Source organism: Ipomoea nil, unplaced genomic scaffold (genome assembly GCF_001879475.1).
Source record: "Ipomoea nil cultivar Tokyo-kokei standard unplaced genomic scaffold, Asagao_1.1 scaffold3238, whole genome shotgun sequence".
NCBI lineage: Eukaryota > Viridiplantae > Streptophyta > Magnoliopsida > Solanales > Convolvulaceae > Ipomoea > Ipomoea nil.
This window is the reverse complement of record NW_017619666.1, coordinates 1146439-1160616: the sequence shown is the minus strand read 5'-3', so window position 1 is coordinate 1160616 and position 14178 is coordinate 1146439. Positions and strand designations below refer to the sequence as shown.

General features: G+C 40.8%; 1 protein-coding gene across 1 annotated transcript; it reads left to right on the top strand.

The window, feature by feature from the left end:
* Nucleotides 1-935: 935 nt before the first annotated feature.
* On the top strand, nucleotides 936-2096 carry LOC109168980. Its single transcript, XM_019317859.1, has 2 exons — nucleotides 936-1692; nucleotides 1837-2096. Exons 1-2 carry the CDS (start codon nucleotides 936-938, stop codon nucleotides 2094-2096), a joined length of 1017 nt encoding a protein of 338 aa, XP_019173404.1.
* Nucleotides 2097-14178: the final 12082 nt, after the last annotated feature.

Genomic DNA, 14178 nt, shown 5'->3' with positions numbered 1-14178 from the left:
AACGTATGTGATCTTCGCGATCTAATCTAACGGTTCTAAGCTATTCAGATAAAAGCTGATTCAAAGATGCATGTGATAGCTTTTATTGGAATATGTGTGGAAAAGGACAAGCATACTAATGAAAGGATGTGATCTTCGCGATCTAATCTAACGGTTCTAAGCTATTCAGATAAAAGCTGATTCAAAGATGCATGTGATAGCTTTTATTGGAATATGTGTGGAAAAGGACAAGCATACCAATGAACGGATGTGATCTTCGCGATCTAATCTAACGGTTCTAAGCTATTCAGATAAAAGCTGATTCAAAGATGCATGTGATAGCTTTTATTGGAATATGTGTGGAAAAGGACAAGCATACCAATGAACGGATGTGATCTTCGCGATCTAATTTAACGGTTCTAAGCTATTCAGATAAAAGCTGATTCAAAGATGCATGTGATAGCTTTTATTGGAATATGTGTGGAAAAGGACAAGCATACCAATGAACGGATATGATCTTCACGATCTAATCTAACGGTTCTAAGCTATTCAGATAAAAGCTGATTCAAAGATGCATGTGATAGCTTTTATTGGAATATGTGTGGAAAAGGACAAGCATACCAATGAACGGATGTGATCTTCGTGATCTAATCTAACGGTTCTAAGCAATTCAGATATCTTTTATACCAAAGATACATGTGATATCTTTTATCCCTATAAAAACGTTATGCATCACCAACAAATTGAACATTCATCCCCTTATCATCTATCTCTAAACATACGAATTCAAATATGAATTCCAACACTGGAAAATGTCCTATGCCATTTTCTTCATCATCATCCTCATCCTCATCATCGGATTCCGAGCATAATCTCGCAAGTGCAATACGAGCACAAACACAATTATTAACCAATATACTAGCCACAACCTTGACATAGCTTCCTACATGGAATATATGGATAATCAACCCCCAAGCAATGGAGGTTCGACTTTTGGTCATAGAGTGATTCATCGTGATCGTGAAGAAGCAGATCGAAGATTATGGAATGATTATTTTTCAGAGTATCCAAAATATTCTGAAGCAATGTTTCGTAGACGATTTCGAATGAGTCGAAATTTGTTCCTACGAATTGCCAATGCTGTTAAAGGCCATGACAACTATTTTGTGCAACGAAAGGATAGAATTGGTAGACTGGGCTTATCTACTTTACAAAAAGTTACAGCGGCGTTTCGAATTTTGGCGTACGGAATACCAGCAGATGCAACAGATGAATATATCCAGATTGGAGAATCAACTGCAATTGAAAGTTTGAAGAGATTCTGTCGAGCAATTGTAGAGGTCTTTGGGGAGCGATATCTAAGAGTACCTGATGCTAATGATGTTGTACGGTTGCTTCAAATTGGCGAAAAACGTGGTTTTCCAGGGATGCTTGGGAGTTTAGATTGCATGCACTGGACTTGGAAAAATTGTCCAACTGGCTGGGCTGGACAATATGCTGGGCGGAGTAGAGAACCAACTATTATTCTTGAAGCTGTAGCTGATTATGATTTGTGGATTTGGCATGCACATTTTGGCATGCCGGGGTCTAATAACGACATTAATGTCTTGGAGGCATCTCATTTGTTTGCAAATCTTGCAAACGGTGTAGCACCTCCTTGTCATTATGTTATTCAAGGACAGAACTACAACACAGGATATTATTTAGCCGATGGTATATATCCAAAATGATCCACATTGGTACAAACAATCCATGAACCTCGAGGGCCAAAAAAGAAGTTATTTGAGATGATGCAAGAATCGTGTAGAAAAGACGTAGAACGTGTATTTGGAGTTCTCCAATCACGATTTGCAATAGTCAAGGGACTGGCACGTTTTTGGGATAAATGTGTATTGCATGATATAATGTCATCGTGCATTATAATGCACAATATGATCATTGAGGATGAACGTGATGAGCAAGCAGATATACAAGGTTGGAACGAAGCACTGGCTCCTGAAGTTGATATAGCTAGAGATGAAAATATTATATTTCAAGAATTTCTTGCTCGGCATAGACAAATTAAAGATAAAGAAGCTCATTATGCACTCCGTAATGCATTGATTGAGCATTTGTAGGAACGATATAGTAATTCCAATAATGAAATGTACTAGATGTTGTATGCTATATTATTATTGGAATAAATTCAATTTTCAAAAATATTGTTAAATTCGATTTTTTTAAAATAATTAATGTTATAAAAAATTAATATTAATAAAAATTATTATTTACATAATAAGTTATAATTTATATTAAACTAATTAAGTTCAAACTAAATTATATTAAACTAATTATATTCGAACTAATAATTGAGAAATTAAATTATTTTAGTGTAAAAGTTTGGTGTTTTGGTGTAAATGGGTTGGAGATGAATAAAATTTGGTGTGAGAATATGCTGGGAATATTCCTTCTGATGTGACATTTGCTGGAAAAATTTGGTGTTTTGGAGATAGAGGGGTTGGAGATGCTCTAAATCCATTCGCTTACGGCCCATTTGGTTCACGGAATAGGCCGGGAATGGCATAACATTCCCAGTAATAAGCCTATTCCTTTGTTTGGTAACCATTTCTATTACCAGGAATAATATTCCTGGTAATAGCCTATTACCTCAAATAAGGTAATAGCTATTACTAGCCCCCCCCCCCCCCCCCCCCCCCCGGTATTAGCCTATTATTGAACGCTCAGGAATAGATTTTAGAATCTATTTCCTTTTTTTACCCCTTTCTTTAACCTATTTTTTTTTATCCTATATATAAATTTATCCTATTTCACCACCGTCGTCGCCACCACCACCATCACCACCGCCGCTGCGCCACCGCCACCACCATCACCCCCACCTCCACCACCATCGCCACCACCGCCACCACCAGAACCACCAGCCAGCAGCACCACCGCCACCGCCACCACCACTGCAACAACCGTCGCCGCCCCCCCCCCCACCACTGCCACAACCGTCGTCGCCCCTACCACCACTGCCGCCCCCACTACTGCCACCCCAGCACCACCACCACCGCCACCACCACTATCGCCGCCGTCGCCGCCACCACCGCCACCAGCAGCACCACCGTCACCACCACCACCACCACCGCCGCCACAACCGTCGCCACCCCCACCACCACTGCCACAACCGTCACCGTCACCACCACCACTGCCACCGCCACCACCACCACTACCACCCCAGCAGCACCACCACCACCGCCACCACCACCATCACCACCACCGCCACCACCATCGCCGCCACCACCACCACCATCGCCACCACCATCGCCACCATCACATATTTTTATAAGGGTATTTATGTCTTTTAAAATATATTTCATTTCTATTCCTTAAATCAACCAAACACTGTAATATAATTCCTAAAGTCTATTCCTTCCGCGAACCAAACAATAGAATACAATTCCTGTTCTATTCCTTGCCTATTCCATTCCTTATGGAATAGCATTCCTATTACCTCAAAATTCATTCCGTGAACCAAACGTGCTGTTAATTAATGTTGCATTTTGGATTAGCTAATTCGGATTTTGGATTCCATTCAGATATTTTAAAAATAATTTAAAAAAATTACATAGAAATTGACGAAACAATTCAAAATACAAAGCAATTTACAAATTGTCAATCACTCAATCTAGTCAAAATAATTAAACAGATACTAACTTAAAATTTACAAAATTAAACTTACAAAGTTACAGCTATTACAAGTTCATTCTAATTTTACTGCCCAAAATCTAATTTCACAAAGCAAAAATTACCATTAATCAGAGTATCAGACAGTGAACTAAGTGAAACAAAATACTCAGAATAAATCTACTATCCTTCTTCCCGTTAAGATCAAAAGTTAAATACATTTGATATTAGGCAAGTAAAATATAATTAAGTATCTATTTCTAGTTCTAACAGTTAGGCTTAGGATGCATTTTTTCCATATTAAGTAAGGATGGAGGCAAATCCTTCTTCCCGTTAAGATAAAAAGTTAAATACATTAGATATTAGGCAAGTAAAATATAATTATCTATTTCTAGTTCTAACAGTTAGGCTTACGATGCATTTTTTCCATATCAAGTAATGATGGGGGCAAATTGAATCACATTAGATCATAGTTAAGAATGCTACTGGCTCTATTACAATGTAGTGTCTGTTCATATACTTTCTCAACCTACTAAAACATAAAGAACCAATAACACCTCCACCGAAGCTTGAACTCACAACTTTCCAAATGGAAATCCAACCCGGATACCATTAGACCACATAGTCTTGGTACACAAGTTAATAACTTATTAAACAAATTAAGGCATTAAGCAGCGATAAAAGAGAACAATGGAGAGTGATATATTATACCAAAATTCCAGAAAGGCAGAGGTTTCAGTATTTCTTACCAGAATTTTAGAAATCAGATATGTGTTAATCAGCTGGTCTCAACTCTTCAAGGGCAGCAACATTTTCAAAAGAAAAATTAAAGTTGCCAAGCCATTAGAAGTATTTTGGGGCCAAGGAACATATTCTCCAAGTACCAAAACAAACATAAGATAAATGAAAAATGAATAACATTATAACAGAATGAGAATGTTAATGAAAATATGAAATATATTATAGGAATTGTTGGAAACATTGTTGGTAGAGTAGAAACAACTCTAGTGGGAACTCTGTAAAACACAAAAGATAAAAATACATCATTAATTAGGGATGGAAATAGGCCGAATCGAGCCGGACTTTAGAAAATTAGGCCTGAACATGCTATGAAAATCTGAAGCCTGAGCTTAGGTTTGGGCCTGTATGTAAGCTTTTTGTTAGGCTCAAGCCTGAGCCTACAGTTGGCCTGGCCTGGCCTGAACCAATCATTATATCCTACACCACGGCGCACATAGCACTGTGCGCCCGTGCCTCCCAAAACGACGTCATTTTGGTAAGTTATGTAGGGAGTTGACGTTATTATGTGTTTTTGTTTATACAATTATGTACATTTTTTTATACAATTATGTACATCCGAAACAGGAAATTTATGTGTATTATGTTAAGAGTTTATGTAGATTATGTTAAAAGTTTATGTGGATTATGTTAAAAGTTTATGTGTATTATGTATTATGTTAGATTATGTGTATTATCTTTTTTAAAGTATGTGTATTTTGTTATACAATTATGTACATTCATGTATACAATTATGTGTATTCTAGTATAAAATTATGTACATTTTTTAACATGAGATTTTTTTAAAAAGAAAATTAACCGCCAACACAGAGTAGCGAAATTTCAAAAAAAAAAAAAAAAAAAAAAAAAAAAAAAAACTGAAACGACGTCGTTTTGCATCAGGGTGCACAATGCAATGCGCGCCCTGGTGCACGATATAAATTGCCGGCCTGAAGCCAATTTAATATGTAGGTCATTAAAAAGACTTCAAAGTATGTCCTAAATAGGCTTTGAGCCTATTTAAGGCCTACATATTAAAGCCTTTTAAAGCATACATGTAAAAAATCTAAAAAATATACCTAATACATTAGTAGCACTACATAAATATATTACAACAAATCCATGTATCATATTACAAAATTACAATCAATCAATAACCATAAAATGACAAAACCAAAAGTTCATAATACAATATCCAACAACACAAGTTTAATAACTAGAAGTTTATAATACAAAATTCAACAATACAAGTTTAATAACCACAAGTCCATAATACAAAAATTCAACACAAGTTTAACAACAACAAAACCATAAGTCCATATATAATACAAAAATCTAACATAAGTTTAATACAATGTCGTGAAAATCCATCTGATGGAATTAATTGACCCTGGGTGGCCCGAATCAATGAATCCGGATAAGAACGTGATATGAAATAAATAAATGTAACACGAGGATATCGAAAGGTAGCGAGGACCGTAGGTCGCAGGGACCGTAAATTGTATTAAATATCGCTAATAAGCTATTACAAGGTTTGATTAAGACAATAATGGCTATAAAGTAATAGTTTAGGAATGAAGTGTATTAAAATTAGTGAAGATAATGAACATGCCTTGTTAGGACAAGGAAGGGGGCTTTTATACGAGCTAAACCCCCCAACCGCCTCCCACTAAATCGGGGGGTAGTTGGATCTCCGAGTTGACCGCGCCCGGGTGTAGACCGGGTCCGCGGGTGTGCCGAGCTCGACATGGCAGAGCTCATAGGACCAAGCTCACCATGGCCGAGCTCATAGGGCCGAGCTCACCTAGCCGACCTCATGTAGTCGAGCTCATAGGGCCGAACTCACCGTGGCCGAACTCACCTAGCCGACCTCATGTGGCCCGAGCTCACCTAGCCGACCTCATGTGGTCGAGCTCATAGGGCCGAGCTCACCTAGCCGACCTCATGTGGCCGAGCTCATATGGCCGAGCTCACCATGGCCGAGCTCACATGGCCGAGCTCATATGGGCGAGGCACCTTGGGCCGAGCACGGGGTACAACCTCCGGGCCCCGGGTCCATTCCATACTTCATTGCACCGCTTCCCGGGTCGGTTTGCTCCGGTCATAATATATTCATCATGAGTCCCCCACTCTCTTCATTGGAGAAGTCGACAACGAAAGAGAGTAAATGTCCCGACCCGACCTCTATGCGCAACGTGGCCGAGTTCACCACGGCCGAGCCCATTGTAGCCGAGGCATCCTAGGCCGAGCTCGCTATGGACCTGGGCGCCTTGGACCGTTGTGAGACGTCTTGGGCCGAGCTGAGACGCCTTAGGCTAAGGTGAGACGTCTGAGGCCGAGGTGAGACGTCTTAAACCGAGGTGAGACGTCTTAAGCTGAGGTGAAACGTTTGAGACCGAGGTGAGACGCATTAAGCTGCGGTGAGACGTTTGAGGCCGAGGTGAGTTGGGCCGAATATTCGTTACTGAAGGAGAGTAAACACGAGTCGCACTCCATGGGTCCGAGCCCCACACGGCCGACCCCAACCTCAAGGATTAGACTTAATAGCGGCTTGATTGGCGTCCTCCCTTCTTTTTCATATGCGTTCCGTCTTCCGCTCCACCCCTTTGTACTTTTCTTAACATGCCTTTCCCCCGGAGGTGGGCACATTTTGTGTCTCCCCTCTGGGAGGTGGGCACATTTTATGTCTCCCCTCTAGGAGGTGGGCACATTTTATGTCTCCCCTCCGGGAGGTGGGCATATTTTATGTCTCCCCTCCGGGGGGTGGGCATATCTTATGTCTCCCCTTCGGGAGATGTGTCCTTTTGTACCTTGCTTCAATAAACATGTTTCCCCTCCCCGAGGTGGACACATTTTATATCTCCCCTCCGGGAGATACTTCCTTTTGTCTTTGCTTCGTTAAACATGCTTCCCCTCCCGGAGGTGGGAACATTTTATGTTTCCCCTTTAGGGGGTGGGCACATTGTATTGACTTGGTGTTTTGAATGGACAATCAGCTCTCCCATATTGATTCATTGTTTCACAACATTTTTCTTCGTTTCTCGGCCGTTCAGAGGGCAATGGCCGCGACATCTCCTTGACCATGGTTGCAAGGGCTTTGGCTTGTGCCGAGGGGCTGGACCTCGGCACCCGCCAAGGTACTGGAGAGACACACCTCGGCTGTGTGCCGAGGTGTCAGGATGGTGTACCTCGGCCACGTGCCGAGGTGCCACAATGCGGCACCCCGTCAGCGGGCCGAGGTGCCGCTCGTCGTTCCTTGGTACTGCTGAGGTGCTGAAACGGCGCGCCTCGGCAATGTACCGAGGTGCTAAGGTGATGCACCTCGGCTACGTGCCGAGACGCTAAGGTGATGCACCTCGGCTACGTGCCAAGGCGTGGCAAGATTGTGTTTTTTTTTTTTTTTTTTTAGCACAATGCCTTATGTTAGCCGCTTGAGCCTAGTCCTGTTGGACTAAGCCACCGGGCTCCTCTGTCGGGGTTGGAACGTGAGGTCGGACCTCGTGCCCCCTTAGGGTACTTTAGCCGCTTGAGTCTAGTCCTACCGGACTAAGCCACCGGGCTCTTCCGTCGGGGTTGGTACGCGAGATCGGACCTCGTGCCCCCTTAGGGTGCACTACCCGCATGAGCCAAGTCCTGCCGGACTAAGCCATCGGACTCTCCCGTTGGGGTTGGTACGCGAGGTCGGACCTCGTGCCCCCTTAGGGTGCGCAAGCCGCTTGGGCCGAGTCCTGCCGGACTAAACCACCGAGCTCTTCCGTCGAGGTTGGTACGCGAGGTCGGACCTTGTGCCCCCTTAGGGTGCGCTACTCGCATGAGCCAAGTCCTGCCGGACTAAGCCATCGGACTCTCCCGTCGGGGTTGGTACGCGAGGTCGGACCTCGTGCCCCATTAGGGTGCGCAAGCCGCTTGGGCCGAGTCCTGCCGGACTAAGTCACCGAGCTCTTCCGTCGGGGTTGGTACGCAAGGTCGGACCTCGTGCCCCCTTAGGATACGTTTGGGGAGGTCGGGTGAGTACTAGCTTCTTACAACATCGTTGGAGGGGATGCTCCACCTCTTAAAACATTGTTGGATGAGACATCCCACTGATGTACGGGAAAGAGATGGTGAGTAAACGGGTGTAAATTATCGTTCCGCAAGGGATTGGGACTATGGCACGTACTTGAGTGACAACTAAAATTCTAGGCACCAAAGTATTGGAACCCACAAGAATCCAAGCAAATTCAAATTCATGGTTGGGTAATGTCAACAATTAAAGGCTAAAAATCTAGTTGAGACAATGCAATTTAAACACAAGTAAACACAATGATAAAAGATGGGCTCAAATTAGGGGATGTTGCCTTCTAGATGCTTTAACAACTTAGGGATTAGGGGAGAACATCAACCAAGGGAACATAAGGGCAACACACATAAAAATCCTAGCTTAAAGCCATTTTCATAAGCTAATGAACAAGGATTAGAGCAAGGATTGCCCCACTTTCATGGTGAATCAATTCCTAGCTCTTAAAGCACATAAGCATTTAGGCCCCCAATTCTTCCATATTTTCATAGAAAGAAAATGGGTATAGAGAAAGGAGAGACTTAAATTCTTCCCCCAACTTTCATTGTGGAGAAAAACTATCCAAAAGCAAATTAATAAGAGTTACATACCAAATATTAACAAGATTCAACATAAATCCTTCACAAACAAATGAACCCTAGGTTAGATATCTTCCCCCTTATGCAATAATCACCTATTTAGAATCTAGGTTGGCAATATCACCCTAATCCGAGCCCAAAAACGGACTACTCACACTTCATAAGCATAAATAACAACAAAGCACAAGAAAATATCATAAACATTGCACAAAAACTTAAAAGAAGAGTAAGAAGCTTCTCTATTGAAGATGAAGATTTTGTGGTTGAATCCCACTCAAATCCATGATTACAAGCTTGGAAGATGAGTTTGAGATGTAATACTAGACTAATCTAAGCTAAGGAAATGAAAGGAAGTGAAATGGAATGAGTTTTTGCTCTAGGGTTCTAACTTCTTCTGGAAAAATGCAGAACAAAACTCAATAAAAAGCTGTCAAATTCCGCGCATTGACACGGCCAGGGACATGGCCGTGTCCCCGACCGTGTCTAATTTCGCCCAAAATCTGAGGCATACTGCCTCAGATTGGCACGACCATGCCAATTTCTTCAGACATGGCCATGTGCTGACGCGGCCATATTAGTTGTCCTGAATCCATTTTTTAAATGCTGCTCCAATTCTCCATTCTTTCTTGCACTGCTTCCTGGACTCCAAAATAGACTTGAAATGCTCCAAAATGCTCCATTCTTTACTCATTGTGAATAATTGTGCCTAAGAAAATAAATCACACAAATGAGTCTCAATTAACACTTAGTTAAGGGCACTTTATATACAAAATGGACCAAAAACAAGGGGTTACAAGTAGTCAAGAATGAGTGTTATCAACTCCCCCACACTAGAATTTTTGCTTGTCCTCATGCAAAGACAAATCACCATCCAAGCAATGAAATTGATCACACTCCCAACTTGCACAACTTATCAATCCACAAACCTACTTGCTACAGCACAACTTGTTTCAAGAATCATTTTAGCATCCCACACAAGTTCCATTCTCAAGCCAATAACCAAGCACCAAAATTATTTAAGTGTGAGAAGATCAAGTGTGCACTATACTAAGTTAAGATTATGCAAAACTTGGCTTTGAATGAGATTCCATAGGCTTGCCCTTCATACTCCCACTAGCTCAACTCTAAGGATGCATGCTAAGATCAAATAGGTCTTTTATTAGGCTTGTAATGGGGCTAAGGGTGAATGGCTAATAAAGAAGGGGTATAGGAATAAAACAAATGAGAGAATTTCACATCTATTCACAATTGGAGCTAGAAGAGACATGACAACTAAAAACAAAGGAGCAATTTACAATTGACACAAAGCAACATTCTAAAGAGGTGGGATTGAGTACAACTTTCAACACAAAATAGAATCAAACTTTAAGCTTTTATTCTTCTTCCTTTTCTTTTCATTTTTTTTTTCTTTCCAACACTTTTTTCAGCACTTTTTTTTTTTTCATTCTTCCCTTCATTTTTTTTCTTTTTAAATTAACAAACAACTTATTCAATGAACCAAGACCCCCCCACACCAAGACAAAAATATCTAAAAGATTGCTAGCAAAATAAACTCCAATAAAAGTCTCTTCTATGAAAAAGAATAAATGCTCAATTCTCTCAAGGGTGGAGGAAAATATTTTTGGCTAAGGGTTGAAGGTTAAAAGATGAGGGTTAACACAAGGAAAAACAATCATAAAGATGGGACAAGTGCTTAGCACTTATTAAACAAACAAAAGGCTCAATGGGGACAACTAGGGATAAACACATATTTAATGGGTAGGCTTAAAGGCTTGGGCTAAACAAAAATAGCCTAAATCATTTCAAAACATGCAAATCTTAAGCTTCACTTGGGGAGTAATTAGGCAAGTTCTAGCAAAACAACCATGACCGGAATCTCACATAAGCCTTCACTAGCAAAGCATAACACACAAGATCAAAAATTTATTCATTTATTAAGTGGTTAACAAGGCAATTGGCAAGAGAATAGATTAATCATGTGGTAAACCTCAAATCATCAATCACAAATTGCATTGCAACAAACACCCCCAAACAAACCACAAACCAACAAGTAGGGAGTGATCACAATTTCAAGCATAGATAGGCAATTTACTCACACAAAACTCAATGAGTCATTCAAGCAAAAGTTTCAAAATTTTCATTTTTTTTCAATTTTTTTTTTTTTTAGAAAACACCCAAACTATTCCCTCCCCCACACTTAAAGACTGCATCGCCCCCGATGTAGAATCAAAACAAGAATAAGAATCAAGAATAGTATGCACAAAGGGGTAAGGGTCAAGCTTGGGGTATAAAAGAAGCATACTAGAAGACTACTAAGGCAAAATATCTAGACTAATAAGCATGCTAAGAATTAAAGGCTGAAAATTAAAGTTTGAAAGTTAAAGCAGCAAAAGTTTTGAACACGATCCCATAACCAAAACCACAACCAAACAAAGAACCAGCTTCACAAAATCATCATCAGAATCCATGGTAGCGAGGATCATAGGGTTGGTCAGGGTCCCCGGGTGGGTGATAGTATGCATGAAGATTGGTGACATGGTGTACAAAGCATCAAAATGGTTTTCAAAATGCACCCGTTGTTCCCGTTGTTCAAGTTGCATAGCATCCAAACGGGCAAGAACTTGAGTTTCGAATGGTGTCATGCTAGCAGAGGATGCTCCCTCACCAACTACCACGGGTTCTCCTTCTGATTCACTCTCTTCCTCTTCCTCATCCTCAACTTCACTAAGTCAAGGCCTCTTCTCTTTCTTCTTGGATGACGAGGATGGAAACACCTTCTTTAAAATACCATCCGTGATAACAGTAACTTTTCCAAAGACTGGCTCCACAATTTGCACCTTGTTGGAATTCTTGATGAGGCGGGTGACATACGGACTTAGAAAAATTGAGTTTCCTTTCTCGGGGTATTGATTTTGGAATAAACAACCTAGAACATACCCCATGTGAATGCTCTTTCTCTTTATAATCCCAAACAAGCACAATAGGTCCGTATTGGTAACCTTTCCACTAGACCCTTTTCTCCCAACGAGCAAGGACGTATTGCAGAAATTTATGCTCCCTCTTGGTGAAATCAGTGGAATTGCTCTTTGAGCTTGTGAAAGATGTCTTTCCACTGGTCAATTCCCTCCAAAAAGCTTCAGGATCTGGGACATCCATCAATCTGTTGCTCTTATCTTCTTCAGAAAGGTCTTGTATTTCATCAAACCCCATGGCCTCACTTAAGTCATCAAAACTATAATGGAATGCAGTCTTGCCCACCGAGAAATGGATGCATTTGGTAGATGAATGAGCATAACTTCCCGGTACTTGGAGAGTTGCCATCACTTCATGGAGCAAATCCTCATGGATATCTTCCCTAAAATCCACAAGAATCTCCATTCTGGTGCCTCCATTAATGCCTCAACCTCATCATGTATGCCATAGCCCTTGAGCACCTCCATGTTGATGACGTAAGGCTTGAAAATCTTTTTGTTGGTAAAGCATTCATAGCGAGCCTTCACATCATTGGATTGAAAAGTTAAATTCCCACTCCCGTGACAGGTCGGAATTTGTGGGGTGCTCTTTTTGGCCACTGTCTTCTTCTTTGGCATCTAGAAATACAGCAAACTTGTTCTCCAATTAATAAGATGCAACAATTAAGATTGGAACAAGGGAAGTACAAAAAACAGAGATGAGAGATTAATGGCTTATGCACAAAATGGTGTGAGAAGAGGGCAAATATTCACAAGCAATGCATAGGAGAGTCAAGAGGATCCTTTCAAACATTAGGAAGCAAGGGAAAAATAAAATAAAATAAAAATAAAGCCATGAAATATGAGACATGGCCGTGTCTCGCCGGCAGTGTGTGCTGTAAACTGTACACGGCCATCTCTGGCCATGTCTTTTCTGCAATTTTTTTATTTTTATTTTATTTATTTATTTTTTTTTTTTTTTTTTTGCAATTTTAAGTCCCAAAATAGCATAAATCAAAGTCTTGAAGCAAGATTTTAGCAAAGAGATGCGAACAAGTAAGGTAGGCTTTCAAAACTTTCACTGATAACAATGTACACATAGAAGCAAAACAACTTAAGGAAAAGAATGAGAAAATCACACCTTGCTTGTTTGGTTTTAAAAAGAAGATGAGAGCAAAAGTTGGTCTACTTGGCAGATTTTTGCACGCAGCAGAGAGGAGAATAGGGAAATTCTAGAGAGATGGCGTGTGTTTGTGTGGCGTGGAAGGAGGGATTAAAGAAAGGAAGAGTATAAGTTTTGGGAAGGGGAAGATTCAAGGAATAAAGAGAGATTTTGTAAGGGAAATGACAGGGAAGTGGGGTCACGGGAAAGGGAAGAAGAAGCATGGAAAAGGAAATAAAAGCTGCTGCAAAAAATAAAAATTTGATTTTGAATTTTTTTTTTTTTAGAAACATGACATGGCCATGTCTTAAAAAGGTTCAGATTCCAGTGGCCACTGGAATTGTGGCAAAAAAAAAAAATACATGGCCATAGGCACGAATTTCCAGTGGCTACTGGAATAGCCACTGGAAATGGGGCCAAAAATACACGGCCGGTGGCATGGCCATGCCACTGGCCGTGTCATCTGAGTGAAAAAAAAATACTCTTTTTTTCTCTGCAAACCAATCAACAACAAGCTCAAACAACTCCAAAACTTAGTCAAAACAACACCAAGTAAATTTAAATCTTTCCCAACACTTTGCTAAGCAATAAAAATCAATTCTCACACAATTACTCCCCAATTTAATCCGCTTGAAACCAATAAATCCACCCCTTAAATGCAAGAAAAATTGACACAAAAAAAGGATCAAGGGACTCACAAAAACACAAGAGACACATTTCTAACTCTAAAACACATCAAAAACACACAAGGAATCAAAGTAAGATTGCGATAAAGAAAAAAAATGCAAGAATTTAAAGGATAACATGGGGTGCCTCCCATGAAGTGCTACGTTTAACGTCGCTAGCTCGACTTGACCTTTCATATTCAAGTGTAGGTGGGATAGAAGAGATCCCAAACCGCATTGGCCTCCTTTTCTTTAAATTTCGGCTCATTAAAGAGCTTCAACCTTTGCCCATTGACCATAAAAGGATCTCCCGACTTAGCCACAATTGAAACGGCGCCCGATG